Genomic DNA, 23,187 nt, shown 5'->3' on the forward strand with positions numbered 1-23,187 from the left:
TTTTCCGGCTCCGTACTATCCTCCTAAATTAATAGGACCTTATTTATCTTTGCCTTTATTAGGCAGTTCCTTATAGGGTGGCCTATTTAACCGCACGAAAAGTAAGCTCCTTAATCGCTAAGGGCCTATATATAGGGGTCGCTATATATAGGCCGGGTGTATACTAGGCCCGTAGTAGGTGTAGCTGCGCGGCTAGCTGCTAGGTTAACTATAGGAGTTGCCAATTATACTAGGGCACTACGGGCCGTACTTGTAGTACTTACGGCCTGGTTTGCAAGGTTTCTAGTTTTTAGCCAGTTAGCGCATGCCTTGATTTAACGGAGGCCTTAGTTAATAACTAGGTAATAGTCCATAAGTTCCTTTAATATCTATACCGTAGTATAAGCTAGTAATACGGCCTGCTATAGGTCTAGGGTAAGCTTATTAAAGAGGTCTAGTAGTAGGTCTTCTTAGGGGATCTAGGCCTATCTAGCTAGGTATAGAAAGCGGGTTTAGAAGGCTAAAAAGGTCTCCGTTATTTTTATATTTAGGCTTTTATAGCTAAGGCGGGCGTTTTATACTTTAAAAGGGTCTTTATAAATAGAAGACAAGTATTTAATTATTTCTTCTTTAGAGATAAAGGGGTCTGCTAAGTCTTTAGTATATCGCGGGCGTAAATATGTCTAGGCGTCTCCGCTAGTACAGCCGAAAACGTAGGCTATTCTAGCTTGGGCGTTAGGGAAGTAGTCTGCATTAACTTTAAGCTTATTCCGTAATTAAAGCTTCTAATTATTAAATATAGGGTTGGTTCTGTCTATAAGTAACGGGGGATCCGCGACCTTTGCCGACCACCTTAGTGCTATATAGGCCTTAATAGGTCCACTAAGGCGCTGGGATAGGGCCTAAAGGACTATAGCAAGTCTTTAGTTATCTAATAATGACTTATTATTAGATATAGGGGTATCTCTAGCTTTAAGCAGCTCTCGCAGTTGTTTAATTTTAGTATTAGTAGCCGCAAGCTCCGCCTAGGGGGTTAAAATGTTAATTATTTCTTCGTTTAAAGTATTTAAGGGTCCTGCAGCTGCTTTACCTGCTACTGTAGTTCGTGGTATAGTAGTAGGGGTGTTAGGTAATTCTAGGTAATTTCTTTAGGGGTTCTGGTCTGTATATATCTTATAGGTCCTTTTCTTAGGGTTCTATTCTTTTCTTTTAGGTCCTGTCCTTATGGTCCTAGTAATGTCCTTAGGGTCCTAGTCTGTATTCTAGTAGATATATTTAAGTTCCTTCTTAGGAAGAAAGAGTAGAGTAAGCTTTAGATAATGTTAGCGACTTAGTCAATCGAGATATAAGTACGGCAAAAGGGTCGCGCAAGCCTGTACAATTGGATTGTCTATAAACGAGAATCTAAAGCTAGGAAAAGGAAAGGAGAAGAAGAGTAGCGCCGTTCGGTGTTTTATAAGATCTTCGCGTTACGTAATTGCAATACGCGGCAATCTGTGGCAATCTGTGGCAACTTGCCGGTGCGAAGTTCTGCTAGTGCCGTAACATGCTGCGTACGCAAAGATGTTTTAGCTAGTATTTAGGGTTTTAGGTAATACTGCTCAATTATTTATATAATTTGCACATATTTACGGAACTAGACTTCGCACTGCTATAGTTAATATGTATAAGAAATAAGCTGGTGGTGAGTATACGCTCTATATATGCTCTGTATATACTAAGCATATACTTATAATATATAGGCTTTAGAGATTACCTATATATAATTAACCCATCCCATAAATGGGACGAACACCTTTAGTATATGCTTATATTTTGTCTAGTATACGTTAAACGAAACTTTACTAAGCGCTTTTAAACTTATAAAGTAAGATATATTATAGAGCAGATATAGGAAGCGGAGATAGAGTAGAAACTAATAGCGCGTATATAAAGTATATGCATACTGCATCTAGAGCTTACGTCTTAAATAAACAATAAGAAGAAACTATAGATACTAGCTAGGCTTATAAAGGAAAAGTTAAAGGTTTCTTATAAGTAGTAGGCGTATATATAAAAGCATACTAAAATTAGTGAAAGTAGTTACTTTTAAGATAATAACTTTACCGGTTAAAAGTTATGCGTACTTACCGTAGTACTACGGTAATAGTATATGCTCTGTATATACTCTGCATATTCTAATATTTTAGTATAGGCTTAAACTTTATATATAAGAAATTTTTAATCTATAAGAGCTATATAAAGAGACGGGAATAGATAATATATAGAAAAATTAGAGTAACTTAAAGCGGATAGTAGTACAGCTATAGAAATAATATATGTATATATAAAGCATATACTAAGCTTAAGCAGCGCAGAAATAGCAAAAATTAGCTAAGCGGCGAGCTAGAAATCCTAGCCTAAATCTTCCTTAAAATCCTTAAAATCTATTTAATACCTTTAAGCCTACTATATCTAGTAGCCAGATTATCTCGCAGATAAGTACAGTAAATAATATTATTATATTAGTATTAAATATGTTACGCGTATCTACCGCATATATAGCGAAGATGCTACTATTACTATTGCGAAGTTAAACACCCTAGACTACGGGTAAGAGGTATAGGTCTTACTTATCTATAGAGGAGCTAGAAAAGGAGGTATATATACTATATATAAAAAATATAAAGTAATAAATTAATGAATTAAAATAAGATAAAGATGTATATAATAAAGCAAAAGAACTAGTAGAGCTTAAGAAGTAGGTATAGAAGTATAATATTAGCATATAGGGCGTATATACATAGTATATGCATAGAAAGTATTATATAGAGTTCTATAATAAGTAAAGAATTAATTAATATAGGCCTATTACCCTATGCCTTATATTAGGTATATACCTAGCCTACCTACTAAATAAACCCTAATAAAACTCTAACTGTGTATAATGTATACTATATACTATATGCGTAGCGTATAGGCCTAGCATATACTAGGACTTATAGCTTAGGACTTACGCGGTAAAGATAAGTTAAGTAGCGGATTCTGCCTGTGGCTTATATAGAGTATAAGTATAACGTATATAATAGAAGGAACTAAACTTACTAGAGCTCTTACCTCTATTATGACGGCTCGTTGGCTTTTTGCTTATTAGTGCTAAATATTAGCTGTGTATATATAGGGTATGTATAAGATAAGCTTACCTCTTTAGCAGTAGGTGGACGGTAAGGGGGACTCCTTGCGGTTGCCTAGCGGGGTTAGGCCGCGCTATATATATAGTTAGCGTATGCTAAATATATGCAGGTAAAATACTAACCCTACGTTTTAAGCTGGTGGAGGGAGTAAACGGGCTAACGCGCTGTTTCTCTTTTATTAGTATACGCCTAGCATAAGCACGCGTTAACCTATGGTTAGTAGAAGACAATAGGGGTTTGTATATACGAAGTATATACGCGTATAAGCTAGCAATATAACTAAGTAGTGGTTTTAGTAATGTATATATAGGGCTTATATAAAGTCGGACTTTGCTAGTCTCCTAGATATAAAAACGAGCGTTTATTTCTAAATCGGGTAGTAGTCCTAGTAGTAGCCGTACTTATTTCTTGCATACGCTACCCTTAGGCCTATAAGTACCCTTAGGTTTAAAATTAAACTTAGGGGGAATAAGTATATATATATATAGATAGATAGATATATTAGGGTATAGTATATATATATAGAAGCGACACTAATGCTTTTACCTCGCGATAGAATTGCCTACCAAATTAGGTGGTAAACCCCTAGTCTTAAGTACTGTATCTAGTTAGCTTAGGCTAGATATATATTAAGTATAGAGTAAGTATACGCGATTAAAGTATAGGCGTCTATATACTCTAAAATTCTTAACCCTAAAGGGCTACAGTTATATATAGTGTTAGTACTGTATATATAGTATATATATATAACCTACCTAGGCTTATATAGGTACTTAGTATCCTACTAGCTATTGGAGAGAATAAAACGCTTTAGGGCGCTGCGTTATATTAGCGTTGTATATATATAGTATATACTAGGTATATACTTCTCCCCTATAATTAACTCTGTAGCTAACATGTTAGTAGTAGAAGGGTTAATTACTGTATATAGTAAGTATATGCCTTTAGTAAACTGTATAGTAATATATATGGGTACTGCTATACTTATTACAGATATAGCGGCAGTACTATAACTCTATTAGTAGGATATAGATACTGTATATATATGGAATATACGCTAGGCTAAGCCGTAAAGACCTAGCCGTATATTTATATGCCATTTACTATAATATTATAGCTATATTTATTGTTAGTATATGCTATATATAAGGTATAGATATACAACCTATACTATAGAGTTAATAGCAGATAGTACGGAGGTAGGGTTAAGTAGATTTAGTTTACGCTTAGTATATACACACTCTTTACGTAAAGCCTTTCTAGCACCTACTTATGTTATCTTAGATAGTTATAGCTGGGGCTGTATAAGGTTAGTATATGCTATAAATATACGGCTCTAGATTTATATACGCCTTTTACCTACTACTACGGCGGCGGCGCGTGCTTTGTTTACTGTAAGCATATACTTTATATACGCGTTCTCTATAACTAACCTAGTGTTACCTAGTTAGGGTTAAGGTTAGGGATCGGGCCTATATACTTCTATTAATATATGCTTCTTCTAGGTATATACGAAGTATATACTTACTATAGTAGTACCTAAAGGCGCTAGGGTTAGTGGCACCGGCCACCTATAGATTATTAAAGTTTACGATTATAAGGCTTATAGTAAATATAGGCTAAGCGTATACCAAAGTAAAATTAAAATATTAATGTTGCCCTAGCTAGATGTTAGTATATATAGCGCTTATATATAGGCTATATAGTATATACTTATAGTGTATACTGCGGTATTATAGAGAAGTTCTGGTGTAACCGCTGTTGTTATAGATATGCGACGCGTATATACGGTCTATGTTTTAATAACTTAGCTTACTTACTTTATCCCTTACACCGATATCATCCTTAGAGGTATGGCCCGTGCACGCGATTAAGAACATTAACTTCCTCGCCTTAAGTTGTAAATAGATAACTTTATTAATTAAATATACCGCTAAAATAGTATGTAATTATATATCCAATAATATAGATCTTATATAGCCTACTTAATATACTATTTCCAAAAATTTGGTTATAAAAAGCCACCGCTTTAGGCTCTAACACTTCCTCCTTTAAAGAGCTTTAGTAATACGGCAGAATAACTTACCGCCTATATATGCACCTTATTAATTAGTGCGCACAGGCCACAGCTTTAAGGACGNAACTTATTAGTATAAGGGNTANCCCTTATACTAATAAGTTNCGTCCTTAAAGCTGTGGCCTNTNCGCACTAATTAATAAGGTGCATATATAGGCGGTAAGTTATTCTGCCGTATTACTAAAGCTCTTTAAAGGAGGAAGTGTTAGAGCCTAAAGCGGTGGCTTTTTATAACCAAATTTTTGGAAATAGTATATTAAGTAGGCTATATAAGATCTATATTATTGGATATATAATTACATACTATTTTAGCGGTATATTTAATTAATAAAGTTATCTATTTATAACTTAAGGCGAGGAAGTTAATGTTCTTAATCGCGTGCATGGGCTATACCTCTAAGGATGATATTGGTGCAAGGGATATAGTAGCTAGTGGGGTGTATATGCCCCGTATATGCAAGCCACACGTTATTTAATATTTACGATTTATTATATACCATTAATTATTAAGCACTATGAAATTTTATTAAAAATTAAATTTATTTTGTATATGCGCTGCATATGCAGAAACTCAGCAGGGTTAGAAGCTGAGCATGGGAGTTTTTCTATAACCTCGCCGAGCTGTAAGCCCCGAGACTTCTACGCAAGTTATAGGCTTACAGCTCGGCGAGGTCACGGAAAAACTTGGTAAGGTTACAAAGTTTAACAGGGTTAGAACCTTTCTAACTATGCTCAGCTTCTAACCCTACTAAGTTTCTATATATATAGCGCATATATAAAATAAATTTAATTTTTAATAAAATTTTATAGTGCTTGATAATTGACGGTATATAATAAATCGTGAATATTAAATGACGCGTGGCTTGCATATGCGGGGTATATGCATATCACTAGCTACCGTATAAAGTAAGCGAGCTAAGTTATTAAAACATGGACCGTGCATACGCGTTATATATTCATAACAACAGCGGTTATACTAGAACTTCTCTATAATACCGCAGCATACGCCATAAGTATATACTATATAGCCTATGTATAAGCGCTATATATGCTAACATTTGGCTAGGGCAATATTAATATCTCAATTTTACTTTAGTATACGCTTAGCCTATGCTTACTATAAGCCTCACAATTATAGACTTTAATAATCTATAGGTGGCCAGTGCTACTAACCCTAGCGCCTTTAGGTACTATTATGGTGAGTATATGCTTTATATATACCTAGAAGAAGTATATATTAATAAAAGTATATAGGCCCGATTCCTAATCCTAACCCTAACTAGGTAATACTAGGTTAGTTATAGAGAACGCGTATGCAAAGTATATGCTTATAGTAGATAAAGCACGCGCCGCCGCAGTAGTAGTAGGTAGAAGGCGTATGTAAATCTAGAGCCATATACCTATAGCATATGCTAACCTTATACAGCCCTAGCTATAACTATTTAAGATAACGCGAGTAGGTGCCAGAAAGGCTCTACGTAAAGAGTGCGTATATACTAAGCGTAAACTAGATCCACCTAACCCTGCCTCCACACTGTCTACTATTAACTCCATAGTATAGGTCGCATATCCACACCTTATATATAGTATATGCTGACAATAAATATAGCTATGATATTACAGTAAATGGCACGTAGATGTGCGGCCGGGTCTTTACGGCCTAGCCTAGCGTATGTTCTGCATATATATAGTATCTACGTCTTACTAATAGAGTTGTAGTATCGCCGCTATGTCCGCAATAAGTATAGCGGTGCCTGTATGTATTACTATGCAGTTTATTAAAGGTATATGCTTACTATATGTAGTAACTAATCCTCCTACTACTAATATGTTGGCTGCGGAGTTGATTATAGGGGAGAAGTATATACCTAGTATATGCTATGTATATACAACGCTAATATAACATAGCGCCCTAAAGCGTTTTGTTCTCTTTAGTGGCTAATAGGATGCTAGGTACCTATATAAGCCTAGGTAGGTTATATATATGCACTATATATACAGTACTAACACCGCACACAGCCGTGGCCCTTTAGGGTCAAGAATTTTAGAGTATATAAACGCCTGCACTTTAATCGCGTATGCTTACTCTATACTTAGTATATATCTAGCCTAAGCTAACTAAATATAGTGCTTAAGACTAGGGGTTTACTACCCGATTTGGCAGGTAATTCTATTACAAGGTAAGAGCACTAGTATCGCTTCTATATATACGCACTATACCCTAATATATCTATCTATCTATCTATATATATACTTATTCCCCCTAAGTTTAATTTTAGACCTAAGGGTGCTTATAGGCCTAAGGGTAGCGTATGCGAGGAATAAGCACGGCTACTACTAGGACTACTACCCGATTTAGAAACGAACGCTTGTCTTTATATCTAGGAGACTAGTAAAGTCCGACTTTATATAGGCCCTATATATACATCACCAAAACCACCACTTGGTTATATTGCTAGCTTATACGCGTATATACTTCGCATATATAAACCCCTATTATCTTTAACTAACTATAGGTTAACGCGTGCTTATGCTAGGCGTATGCTAATAAGAGAGAAACAGCGCGTTGGCCCGTTCACTCCCTCTACTGGCTTAAAATATAGGGTTAGTATTTCACCTACATATATTTGGCATACGCTAACTATATACATAGCGCGGCCTGACCCCGCTAGGCGACCGCGAGGAGTCCCTTTTGCCGTCCACCCGCCGCTAAAGGGGTAAGCTTGTCTTGCATATACCCTATATATATACAGCTAATGTTTAGCACTAGCGAGTAAAAAGCCAACGGCCCGTTGTGGTAGAGGTAAGAGCTCTAGTAAGTTTAGTTCCTTTTGTTGTGTATATTATACTTATGCTCTATATAAGCCGCGGGCGGAACCTGCTACTTAACTTACCTTTACCGCGCAAGTCCCAAGCTATAAGTCCTGGTATATACTAGGCCTGTACGCTACGCATATAGTATATAGTATGCATTATATATAGTCGGAGTTTTATTAGGGTTTATTTAGTAGGTAGGCTAGGCATATGCCTAATATAGGGCATAGGGCGATAGGCCCATATTAATTAATTCTTTATTTATTATGGAACTCTATATAATACTTTCTATACATATACTGTGTATATGCGCCCTATATGCTAACATTATGCTCTTATGCCCACTTCTTAAGCTCTGCTAGTTCTTTTGCTTTATTATATGCGTCTTTAGCTTATTTTAATTTGTTAATTCGTTGCTTTATATTTTCTATACGTAGTGTATATGCCTCCTTTTCTAGCTCCTTTGTAGATAGGTAAGACCTATACCTCTTGCCTATAGTCCGGGGTGTTTAACTTCGCGATAGTGGTGGTGGCATCTCCGTTGTATATGCGGTGGATACACGCGACATATCCAATACTAATGCAATATCGTTATCTACTGTACTTATCTGCGAGATAATCTGGCTACTAAATATAGTAGGCTTAGGGGTATTAAATGGATTCTAAGGATTTTAAGGAAGATTTAGGCTAGGATTTCTAGCTCGCCGCTTAGCTAATTTCTGCTGTTTCTGCGCTGCTTAAGCTTAGTATATACTTTATATATGCTTTATATATGCATATATTATTTCTATAGCTATACTGCTATTCGCTTTAAGTTACTCTGATTTTTCTATATATTATCTATTCCCGTCTCTTTATATAGCTCTTATAGATTGAATATTTCTTATATATAAAGTTTAAGCCTATACTAAAATATTAGAATATGCAGAGCATATGTAGAGCATATACCGTTACTGTAGTACTGCGGCAAGTATGTATAACTTTCAACCAGTAAAGTTATTATTTTAAAAGTGACTACTTTTACTAATTCCAGTATGCTTCCGTATATACGCCCACTACTTGTAAGGAACCTTTGACTTTTCTTTTATAAGCCCGGCTAGTATCTATAGTTTCTTTTTGTTGTTTATCTAAGACGTAAGCTCCGGATGCAGTGTGTATATACTTTATATACGCGCTGTTAGTTTCTACTTTGTCTCTGCTTCCTATATCTGCTCTATAATATATCTTACTTTATAAGTTTAAAAGCGCTTTATAAAGTTTTGTTTAACGTATACTAGGCAAAATATAAGTATATACTAAAGGTGTTCGTCCCATTTACGGGATGGGTTAATTATATATAGGTAATCTCCAAAGCCTATATATTATAAGCATATGCTTAGCATATACAGAGCATATATAGAGCGTATACTCACCACCAGCTTATTTCTTACACATATTAACTATAGCAGTGCAAAGTCTAGTTCTATAAATATATGCAAATTGTATAGATAATTAAGCAGTATTACCTAATACCTTAAATACTAGCTAAAATATCTTTATGTATATAGCACGTGTTTCTAGGTTAAGAAAGGCGTATACCTATACCTTGATTTTTATAAGTATTTAGCTCATATATAGCATATATATGGCATAGGGTATACATACGTTTAGAATTCTTGTCCTATCCTATAATTAAGAATAGATTCGTTTTACCTTAAACTATCTTAAATAATAGGTCTATTTCGATATATATTACGCGTTAAAATGCTTTAGCTTGCGTATACGTATAATATACGATAAGGAAATACTCGTTATTAAAGTTATAAATTGCCCGAATCCATTGCTCGGTGTTCTCTTTATATTGATTAATAGAGAACTCACGTAGTATACCTACTACGCTTAGCCTCTGTATATGCTTGGCGTATATCTAACCTATACTTACCTATATATGCCATCCCCTCTAGGAATTATAGCATCCTTTCCTTCCGAATTAGAGCAGTAATTCGATCCTTAATATTAAGACTACTATATACGGCACGTAGTGTCTGCGTTCTATACTTCCTATATAAAATATAGTACTGCGGCAATAGGATAAATCGACCTATATAATGGTAAGTAGTTTCATTCGCATATACTATGCATATACGGAGTATACGTGTAGTAAGGCTTAGGACATCTACCTACTTTATTACTTTAACTACATTATTAGCAAGGTCAATTAGTAGCTTTATTAGATATAGTAGATAATATATATAAGAATTTCGTGTAATAAGGTAAATATAAGGATACTGTGCTATATTAATAGGAATATAGCAGTCTAACTATACACCGTATGTTCGGCCCACTACCCTACCTTAGCCTTACGGGTGGTCGAATCCTACGTCGGCTTAGTATATATATAGCGTATGCACGATATATATATTATATACTATAATATTTTCGCTTTAACGTTATATATCCAATATAGGTACATTCTCATTTAACTTCCTAAACTCCATATTTAATAAGTAACCAAAGGTATTGAATATCTACCTGGGCAGTTGTTGATGATAAAGGCCAGGTAGTATACTATAGTTTAGTATCACTACTGCTAGAATAACCGATAAACTCTACCTATATATAATAAGCATATATTACGCATATGCCGGATATATACATACTCCATGCCAAAAAAACATCGTTAGTCTGCTTTTACTATATACACATTCTTATGTACTAGGGTAGATACACTGCCGCCATAATTATAGAATACTGTGGTAGTAGCTGTATATTATAAGTATATACCTAATATATATAGATAATGCTTACTTCTCTATGCTTTACTTAAGCATTTTATTAATCTCTACTGCCTGGTATGGACAACTACTACGCTTTCAAAGGTCGTTAATTGATTTAAGCTTAACCCTATTATATACTAAGCATATGCGGAGCATATCCTTATAGGTATACTTGCAGTATCTAATGCCGCTGTATTTAAACGCTTAGTGGAATGCTTTTTTACTCTCCTAATTGTTTTTACTAAGAAGCTGTAGTTATATAATCCTAGGGCTACCAGTTTAATGGAATAAGAATTAAATCTGCTAGATATATAAATACAGTATATGCTTTATATATGTATTGCTTACCTTTAATATATACTAATTAATAACCTCACATACTATTTTTTTATCTGCATCTATAGATAGTAGAGGTATTGCTTTATAGATAAAGTATATAATTCCTTCTTTCCTAGTTGCTAGATATTCTGGCATTATAATATAGTCTATTACCTTTTAGACAATAACTTAATACTTGCCGTTAGAGCTAATAAGTGCTCTATAGTCTCAGAGTATTCCCTAGCTATTCTAAGTATATATATAGCTTATGTATAAAGTTGGATATAGTTTACCTTAGAGAGACCTATATAAAATGGAAGCCGCTATTACATACTATCTTAACCCTTACCCTTCTTATCCTCCTTCTTACCCTCTTTATCTTTAATACCCTCTCCGCCGATTATATTATCTTAAGAACTATCATCTTTATATTTAATATTAGGTAAGCTCTAGAATGCCTACGTATACTTAGTATATGCGTAGCATATAGTTATACATACTAACTAGTAGGCCGTTTAACTATCCTGCTATACTCTTATTTGCTTTAGTATAGTTTTCACTTATTATTTATATACTATAATATGCGTAAATATATATATATATATATATATATGTATATATATATATATATCCTGTATGCCTGCGTATACGTAGCATATGCCCTGAATATTTTAGTTTGTGCGGTCGCTTAAGTTAAATATGGCTACCAATGCGTGTTTTGTATGGGTAAAAGTGTGACCCTACCGACCTTTTTCCGGCGCTCCATTGGTGACCCCGTTCAGCTTTCGCCGACCCCCATCGGTGACCCTGTTCAACTTTTCCGTGACCCTGCTCAGCTGCACCCCGCGCAAGTTATCTCATGAATCAGACGCTCTGTAGCAGAATTTTAACCGAACTCAGTTAGATCAGCACGTGCTTGGTTACGGGGCGGGCACACTAGAAAATCACTCATATCTGCTCCCTATATTTAAAAATTCTGAATGGAGCGTCTGAGAGCTTATGGGCGTCGCTTTGGTGAGATTTGAATGTTTTAAAAATCAAATTTTGTGTATTTTTACGAGCGACGTCCTAACCACAAGACCTATTATATATTTTATTGATGCAATAGATTCTTTAGGTAATCATATCTATATATTTATAAATTATAACCCCCTACTAAGAATACTAGGGGGCGAGATACATTGTCGCACAACGTAAGTCAGATGTTCAATTTGAATGTTTTTACGGATCTGTAGATTTTAACTAAAACCGACCGACTACTTATATCTAACTTCTTATAAAATAGAGCTATAATATTGCCGTAACGTAGAGGCGATAGAGAAAATAAAGAGCTTTTAGCTTATAGTATTTTAGAAATAATTAGATGTAGAGAAGTATGTAAGGTATAGCAGTGAGGCAAAATTGTAACAAAATTGCGACAAAATACTGACCATAAATGCGACCGACTGCCTATATCTAATATTTTATATAATATAGCTACAACGTTATTTTTTAATGCAATAGATAGAGAAGCTAAAGAGCTCTTACCTCGTAGTATTTTTATAATAACTAGACGTTGTAAAATAGTTGAGATACAGCAGTGAAAAAGGTGATTTTTGCTGCATTTTAACGCTGCATTCTCACCAAAGCGACGCCCATAAGCTCTCAGACCCTCGGGGGAGAATTTCGTTGGTTAATAAGGAGCAGTATGCCCGCCTGTGCGCGTAGTGCGCGTAGTGCACGTACCAACGCTCCCCCGAGGGTCTGATTTATGAGAAAATACGCAAGCGAGAATAGTTTTCCCGACGCCATTCCACGCGGCTGAAATATGTATTGCATCTCTGTAGCCTCTTCTCTCTCCACCATTTTATCAAAATTATTACTTTTACGGCCTCTTTACATCGAATACGCGATAGTTCTTCCCTGTGGGGGATTTGAGTTGTCACATTCTGTTCAGTCTCGAATACTCATGACATCCTGCAACTGGGTCGCTCATCTTTCCCTCCGAGGACCACGGCAGCAGTTTGCCGTTCGCGTTTCCTGATAAAACGTTATGTTCTATTTTTGGCCCGCATAGATGCCGCTCAACATTATTCCAAGCTCTCTGGTTTATCTATATTATTAGACTGCCGAATATACGCGTATTATGGCTTTTATACTCTAATCCTAACCAACTAAGTAATCGCCATGTCGAAATCCGCCGCCAATATCAGACCCACAAGGGTGCAAAAAATNTGCGCTCTTTGGACTCATGACGAAAACTTTTCGAGGGACGAGGTCGTCTTCAATATTGATAAGTTTGTTGAGCTTCCCATTGCTTCTGGATCCTTAGCGCGGATCCTTGCGCTCAAGCAAACAACGGCAGTCCGGGACTTTCAGACAGCTCTAAAGACCTCCCCGGTAGATCCAAGGCAATCAAAAGTTGATGAGGTACAGAGAGACCCTGTCCCGGAAACGCAACCGAAGAAAGCTCGCAGACGCTCAGTTACAATCACCCTAGATGAGAATGGAGTAGCTATACAAGGCAGCCGTGATGTGGACCCACAGAAGTCTTATGTGTTTGTCACCAAGCCGATGAGTCCAGAACAGAAAGCTAAGCATCCTAACTTACAAGTACGTCACACGTTATTCTACTACCACCTAGTATTCACTAATAGCCGTAGGTCTCCATTTCCGAAACAATTGCAAAAGTGTTTGGATTCCGTAATAGAATGCAGATAATAGTAACAACAGTATGTTAATTTGTCTATCTTTTTTTTATGCTGCCTGTGTTCTGCTAACATCTCCCCGCACAGGCTGATGAAGAAACTCATTCAGCATCCCATGTTGAGCTAGCATTTCGAGACGAATACCTCGCAAGAGCAGATATGTGGCGAATGGCAGTCTCTGAACTAAGTCACAAAACTGTTTACAAAGGCCAAAAATTGCTTTTCATGGGCACGATCAAAGCAACAGTTAAAAATGTATACATCAATGGGCAGACGATGCATTCAGGCTATTTCTCATCTATGACAAAACCTATATTTCGCAGCGAATCGGCACGGTACATTTTGTTTATCCAAATGTCTAAGGAGATGTGGGACTTTGATACGGAGGGTGCTGGAGAGATCATGTTTAACAAGGTCGTAAATGGATTCCTTCCCGAACTATTCAAACGCTGGATGAGGATCAATGCGCGGCATCTTGTCACCATAATCCTTTTCACAAGGCTCGAATATGTGGGAAATCCCTTACCCACGAAAAATCTTGCGGACGAACACCCGCATTTCAATGAGAAGGGCAACCAGGGCCGACCGTTTAGAGACTTCTATCGCGTAGTAGTAAGCGAAATGGCAAGCGGAGATTGGATCAATATCCTCTATCAACTCAAGAAGGAATTTCGTGCGTTTCTTCGGGATGTTTCACTCACACCACAACAAACGAACGCGAATGAAGGAGCTAACGGTCAAATAAATGCCAACGAAGACCCCCAATCAAAGTTCATCATTGCTGGGACGCCATCAATGGCAGCTAATGGAAACGTATTGGAGGCTATTAACCTTGCGTCCGCCCAGTTTGCTAAGGATTATATCGATAGGGACCTGGTTCGCACAGGCATATCTGTTATTGTTATAACAGCAGGAACTGGTGTCTATGAGGTCGACTATAACATGCTCAAGCTGACCACAGACACTCTCATCGGCACTGGTATCGGTATCGATCTTGTATGCTTATCACCTATGCCGCTGCATTCTGTACCACTTTTCAAGTACCGGAATCCTCGCCTATATTCTAGCACAGTAGCAAAAGCTATTGGTCGGATCGAAACAACGAGTCCTCTAAACGGACGCTCATATGACGAGCATGATGAAAAAACGCCGAGGCAAAGCCAGCCAAACTTTAGCCTACTAATAGGGTACTCACCTGCGAAACGGAGTGCAATACGTACGCCAAGTCCGTTGATGGGTAACTTAGACAATATGGTCCCTGGTGAATGGAGCTATGCAATGCCTCATTGGCTTGACATTTCATTCTGGTCTGGACCATCGGGTGAGACAATAGAACTGTCTCGACACCGTAGCACCAGGAAATCGCTTTTAAAGCCACATGAAAAAGACAGACGATTTGCTTTAAGGTGTAGAATGTACGAACTTCAGATGATGGGCGTTATGGAAAACGAGCTGAGCAACATATCGATTCCCTACATGCAAGAAAACCCTTTGTATCCCCACGGCTTACGAGGATATTATGAGGATTTAATCGAAACTGCTCAGGGTTTAATGGTTCGTCCAGTGTTGTTTCCTGCCCCAAAATCTCCCACGAAAATCACTACATCTGATCGAACCCGACCTGAAGATAATATCAGACATGGTCGCTTCCTCCAATCCACATGGATGAAAACTTATGATGATCACATATTCCGGCCTTTAGCTGATAAAAAAGCTGTAGAAGAAAGGCATCGTAAGGCATCGCAGAAAAGGGAGCTGGCCCAGGATGCTCCCAATTATCATCAAGTGCCACAAGGCTCACTGTTGTCTGCTTCTTTCAGCAGTCCCACACATTCTCTGGGCAATTCTGCTCGACCTCCGCCTAATACAAATTTTCACCAACTTATGAGAGAGCGCTCGAATGAAGTCGAGGCTGACACAACACACGAGAGTTTGTCTCGTGATTCAAGCTTCAGATTATCAGAGGCACCACAGCGCAGGCTGACCTCTTCGGTTAGAGTAGTAGATCCCCCGGGACGACCAGTCTTTCATCCACGAGCTAGCCTAGGAGATCAGCGGGGTATAGTAGGCGTAACCACAACTTCGTTCAAAGAAGACGTACACGGCACACGTGGAGACTCTGCCTCATTGAAGGTGATAACAAAACACCCGACGTCACCTCGTTTTCAAGACACACTTCCCGAGACACACAGCACTAGTAGTGCGGTCTCCGACACCAACCCTCCTTTGAGACCTTCCAGGTGGCTATCAAGGCAAATTAGCTTCGGCGGCTTAGGCTTTGGAGCTTCTAAGTCAACTGCTAGTGCTACAGTGTCTTCCGGCAGTGTGGAGCCCGCCAGATTGACAGTTGAAAATAACCAGAAAGGTGTTATTGCAGCAAAATTAGCGAGCACCAGGAGTCACGACACTGAGAAGCCCTCACAACCTATTGCCATAAGGGCTGCATCGCGTGTTAGTGTAGCTTCCGCACATTCTCCAGTCCCCGAAAACGTTCCTAAATCTGTGATCACCATGAAAAACGTCCCTGGCCCAAGAAAATCGGAAACAATCCAGCCAAGTTTAGAATCCAAGGATCCTGGCTCACTATTTCTTCTCGCAGGCTCCCGGGAGCTTCTAGAGCAAGTTGGACGAAAGCCAGATCTATCATCCAGTGGCGGCGCCCAGGAGATTCCACGAACGTTGTCACCGACTAGTGCACTCTCCCCTTGGCTAGTACTAGTCAATCCATGCAACCCCAAAAAGAACAACATGAGTATTGCAAACCAATTTCGCAGGTGGCAGCATGTTTTCCCAAAGCCCCTTCGTGCGTCAGCTATAAAGTGGAAGTCACTATGTTCACCGGCTGCGGTACCCTTGACAAATGAGTATTTCCCAACAGCAGAGCAACTTGTTACTGAATACCACGAGAGCCCATACAAGATTACTCAGAACGAGGACGATGACACTACTGATGTTCCCAAATCTCGTGAGTCCTTGATTAGAGAACTCATTGCATTCCGGTTGTCCCATGGCTTCCAGATTGTTGTCGGGACTGCAGTGGCGGAATTTACGGGAAGTAGGGAACGCGATATTGAGAGTATCTTTGACTTGAACTATATGTCGAACGACGGCGACATGGTTTTTATGTCGGTCGGAAACACCATACATCAACTCGTTTGCGTAGCTGGAGGCGAAGTTGAAGTAAAACGATACAATCGGAAGCCCACTACAGCTTTAGAAACTTCCGCGGGCGTAGACTCGCCTTTGTTTTACAAACCCCTCATTCGTACAGCCCTTGAGCATGAATATCATCCTCGCGATATCGTTCTGAAGCCACCAAGGAAAGAGTACAATTGGAATTTCATCGACTCATTTCTGGCTGGGTACGACGATGAATTCTCGGATATCCTCCGTTTTTGGCGCGCTCGTTTTGTGCTAATTCCAGTCGAATTACCAAGCGTTACTCGCCGTCCACTTCCTCTTCTCACTGAAGATTCTGAAGAAGAAATTCGACTGGAGGGTATCCGAAAATTGACCCAGATATGGCAGCGGTATCGCTATATTCCTCCGGAAGAACGTCATTTTCAAGAATCTGCTCGGAAGCGAAAAGACCCAAACCCCTTAGCAATCGAGTACCAAACAAGGGATCCCTCTGCAATTGTTGCAGCAGGCCCTGACAGCGCACTACTCGCGGATGGAGATCCTAACAATTTTTCTTCTCAGCTTTTCGCCGAAACAGAACAGTATCACACCTCCAGCATCGACATGAAGAAGCTCGCTGAGGATCTCCAAGGAGAGAAAGGCATACAAATGTTGGATCGAAGATGGCATTGGAGATTGCATTACAACTGTTTCCTTGGATTTGATTTGACCAGTTGGTTGCTTCAGAATTTTAAGAATATTGAGACCAGAGACGAAGCAGTAGACCTTGGAAATCAGCTTATGAAAAAAGGTCTTTTCCAGCACGTGCAGAGGAAGCACCAATTTCGAGATGGCAATTTCTTTTACCAGATTGCTACTGAATATCGTGCTCCGCGTCCAGACTCAAGAACCAGTTGGTTCGGAACTCGTCGATTAGACAAATCAGTACCGTCAACCCCAATGTCCGATGCGCCAAGAACCTCACCTCTTACGACACGAAGTTCTCGATCTCGTCCGAACACTAGCACCTCTTCTAACGCGTCCGGCGAAGGGGAGAAGACGCCCACTCGAGCTGGGAGCCCAAAACGTACAGTCACTCTTAGTCGAGTCATGCGCTACGATGTTGATTCTCGAAAACGATCTTACCGACCTGAGATTATTAATTTGCACTATGACCGCCTTCATAACCCAGATAACTGCTACCATATTCGTATTGATTGGATGAATGTTACAGCTAAACTCATAGAAGACGCCATCGTCACCTGGGCGACCTCGGTTGAAAAATATGGACTCAAACTCGTGGAAGTGCCTATTGCAGAAGCGTCGAATATCAGCAACGCGCATCCTTTCCGCTCGCCCTATATTATTCGCCTCGCTGTACCACCACCAAAAACCCAACCGGAGCAGTACTTCGACTCGGCACATTTCGCACCACAAATCAAGTCCGACAAATTCGTCTACCACAAGGCGCTGCTCCGCAAGCTCAATTTCGTACTCGATATGGAAGCCGCCTCATCTTTCCCGTCTGATGCAGACGTCACGTATTCTTGGGGCAGACCGGACTACCAGTACACGCAATACATCCACAAATCGGGCGTGCTCCTTGCACAAATCACAGACGAAGGCGCATTCCTCCTCCTCGCCAATCGTCTCTGTAACAACCGCGCTGCCGCATCCCGCGACGCACTAAAATACAAGCCCGCGGACTCCTACGAGCGGAGAGGAGGGACAGGCACGACACCCACCCCTGGCCCCACAGAGCGCCACACGCCCTCTCACCGTTCTCCCTTCTCATCACCGCTCTCCCACCCCGTTCCAGACGCCTCGATATTACATGTATCAGCGGAGAAAGCGGCGCAAGTGCAGTTACAGATGCCCGAACAGATCAAAGACGAAATCGAAGCCTTCTGCTCCGACGCCACGGCCCTGAAAATATTCTACGAAGAGGCGTTTTTGCAACGCGCTAGTCCCAGCCCTCACGCGACGCCGATGCTAGACAGCAGCATTCCTATAATTGGACTACCGCCGAGTATCACGGTGCGTGAGGCTAGCCCGGCGCCGAATCTTGGAGCCAGCTTGATGAGTAGTCAGCTTGGTGGCGGAGCATGTGGGAGTAGTGTGAGGGGGTGAGGGGCAGGGGTTCGGACCGGAGTGGATGAAAGAGCCACCTATATGCACCCCATTTTTCGGCCTAGGTTACACGTAATGATATGTATATTACTTAGCTGTTTTAGGATTTTCTGTTTTCTTGAAGGCCGATATACTTGTTGTAGCCTTTATATATGAACTCACAGCTTGAATTTTGTATCCAGTATGGTTCTACATGTACAAGTGTATGTAAGTGCAAGCATGGTGCCGGTGTATGGTATGATTGACTCAAAGGCCTACTGTTTCGTAATGTAGTAGTACATAATTTGTTCTGCAAGACCTTCGTCGCTGTCCTTCATACGAGGCTTCGCAACAGGGTTTGTTGCCCCATCTAGTGCGAGAGCAATTTCCACTATTTTACAGAATTGGGCAATGCAGCTCTGATGGGCATAAGAATGAACTAGTCTCCTGTCGCTCAGCTCGCCAGGGGTTGAGACCACTCCAAATACACTCAATCAATAATTTCGGTTTTCCTTCCGGGCCACACGCTGGTTGCTTCGATAGCAAGCTATCAGTTGATGTGACCCGAGCTGGGACGATTAATAACCTAGTAAGATTAAGGAGGCCCAACTTGGACCTACTTCTAGTGTTCCTTACGGTAGCCGCCTGCGGTCCTTTAACTCGCGTATGTAGCCCTAGCGTTTAGGGGGTCCCCTAAGCCGTCTAGCTTTTAGGTAATCTCCCTAAAAGTTTACTTAAAGCATTACCCTTTTTAGGTTCTATTCCCTAACCCTAACTCTATAAAGCCTATGCTGCAACCGCGCTTTATACACAATAATTTACCGCTACTACTTACGCGATCTTCCGCGAGCTTTATAGTATTAAGCAATTGCTCTATATAGCGGATTTNATTAAANAGGTCNTTAGNNGTTCTTACCCNTTAGGNAAAGTTCTANCNGAANAGCTCTNCTTATAGGTAGGCTNGGAGANATAAGAACTAAAAGTCTACCTATTATTTAGGATTAACAAAAGGGGTATATAAGAAGAGGTCCTCTAAGCTACGTATACGGGCTAGGAAGACATTAAACCTCTAATTCTCCTTTATAACAGCCGTATAGTATATTATAGCGTTATTAAAGCGTCTTACTATAGGGTTCCTAATTTAGTCTTAGACTATAGTCTTAAACTTATCCTATAGTAAAGGGCCCTTATCTTTAGTACCTAACTGGCAATAAACTAGTTAGGCAATTGTCTTTTTTTTAATAAGACCTTTAATGGCCTAGCGCGTACGTCGCTTATAGTTATAGTTAGCGTTATTAACCTCGAATTAGTTCTTAACTGTGGTAATCTACCGGCCAAAATGCTGTTAAGTAGTACCGCTAATATTAGGTAGTAACTTCTTAATTAGGGCGTTAAGATTTATTTGGCGTATACGTTTACTACGTAATTTATACTTTTTACTAAAGAGGCGATGGGAGGGCTTTATTAAATCAATAATGCTCTATAAGTTGGCTATTTTCTTAGCTAGCTTATCTAGCTCCTTTATATTAGCAGTATTAGGTAAAACGCTAGTAACCTTACTAAGCTCCTATTAAGCCTAGATATATAGATTAAACTAGTCTCTAGCGTTTATAGATATTTAATCGTTTTAAGGTTTAAAAGGTAGCTTAAATGCTACTAGTATACTTCTAGTGGTTTTGTCTACACTAGATCCTAAGGCGTTCTACAGTTGTATTACTAGCGTATTACTATTAGGTATAGGCGTCAGTTTTCTTTTTAGAGGTATTATAGAAAAATTAAACCAGCTATCCTCCTAAGGGGATTGGTAAGGATTTAAATATAAGGTAAAGATGTAGATAAGGAGTCTAATAATAGAATAATAGGGTATATTATATAGACAGAGACGAATCCTTAAGGGAAAAAGGAGGAGTCTATATGCGAGGTAGGAAGGGTTTTCCCTAGGCATGTGCAGCGCACGTGCCTTACGGGTAAGTCACTCCTAGGTTGCCCTAGGGTCGCCTATACCTTATAGCTATATAACTATTTACTTAGGTTTTACCTAACACTTAATACCGTTACTATTAAGAACTAATATCCAATCCCGCTAATATAAAAGACGCTAAACTAACTAAGTAAGGCTTACTTCTATATAAAGCTTAATATTATCTCTATATTTAACCGCCTCTATATTACAAAAGGAGATAAATAGCTTACTACATTTCGTACCCAATATAGATTATTTAAGTACTTAGTAATACCCTTTAGCCTTATAAATACTTTAAGCTTATTTTAATATTACGTAAATAATATCTTATATCCCTGTCTGGATATTTTCTATACTACTTATATTAATAATATCCTAATATATAGTAATAACCTAACCAAATACTAAAAATACGTTAATCTTATTTTATAAGCACTATACAGAGCTAGTTTATAATTAGATATAGATATATATATTTTTTATAAGACAGAAGTTCTATACCTTAGACTTTTTATTTCTATAAATGGTATAGAAATAGACCTAAAGAAAGTTAAAGCGATTGTAAACTGGTAAGAACTTAAGAACGTTAAGGATATAAGAGCCTTTATAGGGTTTGCCAATTTTTACTAACGGTTTATTAACAACTTCTTTATCCTAGTTTTACCCCTTATAGCTTTAACCTAAAAGGATAAAGCCTCCATCTTTAATAAGGAATATAAGAAGGCCTTTACTTATCTAAAGGTTATATTTACTACCGCGCCTATGCTTTAATACTTTAACCTAAACTAAATAAGTATTATAGAAGCTAACTTATCTAACTATATTACTAGAGGTATTTTGTCCTAATATAATAAAGATAGAGTATTATACCCTATAGTATACTACTTAAAATAACTAAGCCTAGCTAAATATAATTATAAGATCTATAATAAGGAGTTACTAGCTATTATTAGATGTTTTAAATAATAGTAACCTAAACTAAAAGGCGCTAGATTTCTAATTAAGGTCCTTAACGACTATAAGAATCTATAGTACTTTATAACTACGAAATAGCTAAGTTATTATTAGGCCCGCTAGTTAGAATATCTATTCTATTTTTAATTCTTAATTATATACCGCCTAAGCGTTTAAGGTTAAAAGCCTAATACTCTAACCTAATGCTTATAAGATGTACTAGCACTAAAAAAAGCGCGCTCTTACTAAAACTAGACCCTACTTTATCCTAAACTATTTAACTTTCCTATTAAAGACCTTATGGTATACGTCCTTAAAATAACTAATTAATTAATTAAATAGATTATAATTAATAAATACCTAAATAATGGGTTTATCTAAGAGACGCTTAAGCTAATCTATAATGGCGTTAACGCTTTAAGAAGATCTCTTTAAGTAAATATAAAGCTTATGGAAACCGCTTATATTACTAGAACCGTCTAGTTGTCCCTAATTATAATAAACTTTAGCTTAAGCTCCTTAAATATGTATATAATCTACTAGTAGCTAGCTATTTAGGCCAAGGAAAAACCCTAGAGCTACTTTAATGGGAGTATTACTGGCCGAATATATATAATATAATACGAAGGTACGTCTCTAGCTACTATATCTACTAATAAGCTAAAGCTTTATATAAGACATATAACGGCCTTTTAAAGCCACTACCTATTCCAGACCAAAAATAGAAGGATATTTTAATTAACTTTATTATTAACCTCCCTATAAGTAAAGGCTGTATAAACATTATAGTAGTTATAGACCAACTATTTAAGATAAGGTACTTAATCGCCTACCCTAATATATTAATACCTGCTATCGCCTAACTGTTTCTAGACTATATATAGAAACTCTACGGACTCCCTAAAACGATTATCTCTATATTTTAGAAAGAACTAACTATCCGGCTTTACATTAAGGCACTATTATCTACTGTATACTACCTAGAAACGGACGGTTAAATAGAACGCGTAAATACTATAATAAAATAGTATATTTAGATATATATGTCGTATTTATAAGATAACTAGATTAACTGGCTTATATTTACTAAGTTTACCATAAATAATTCCGTCTTAGAAACTATAAAGATCTCCCTAGTTCTGGCTAACTACGGCTAGTATCTACAAATAGGGTTTAAACCCTTTAGTAATGTTCCTTGCCCTACTTATTATACCTTATAAGTTATAAAAGCCAAAAA

General features: G+C 38.2%; 1 protein-coding gene across 1 annotated transcript; it reads left to right on the forward strand.

Annotated features, from left to right (window-relative positions):
* Positions 1-12,947: 12,947 nt before the first annotated feature.
* Positions 12,948-19,509, forward strand: K441DRAFT_697478 (uncharacterized protein). Its single transcript, XM_067652978.1, has 3 exons — positions 12,948-13,709; positions 13,760-13,828; positions 13,892-19,509. The coding sequence occupies exons 1-3, from the start codon at positions 13,284-13,286 to the stop codon at positions 19,052-19,054; spliced, it is 5,658 nt and encodes a 1,885-aa protein (XP_067502545.1). The 5' UTR covers positions 12,948-13,283; the 3' UTR covers positions 19,055-19,509.
* The last annotated feature ends 3,678 nt before the right edge of the window (positions 19,510-23,187 follow it).

The sequence above is a fragment of the Cenococcum geophilum genome (assembly GCF_001692895.1).
Source record: "Cenococcum geophilum 1.58 unplaced genomic scaffold K441scaffold_29, whole genome shotgun sequence".
Lineage (NCBI taxonomy): Eukaryota > Fungi > Ascomycota > Dothideomycetes > Gloniales > Gloniaceae > Cenococcum > Cenococcum geophilum.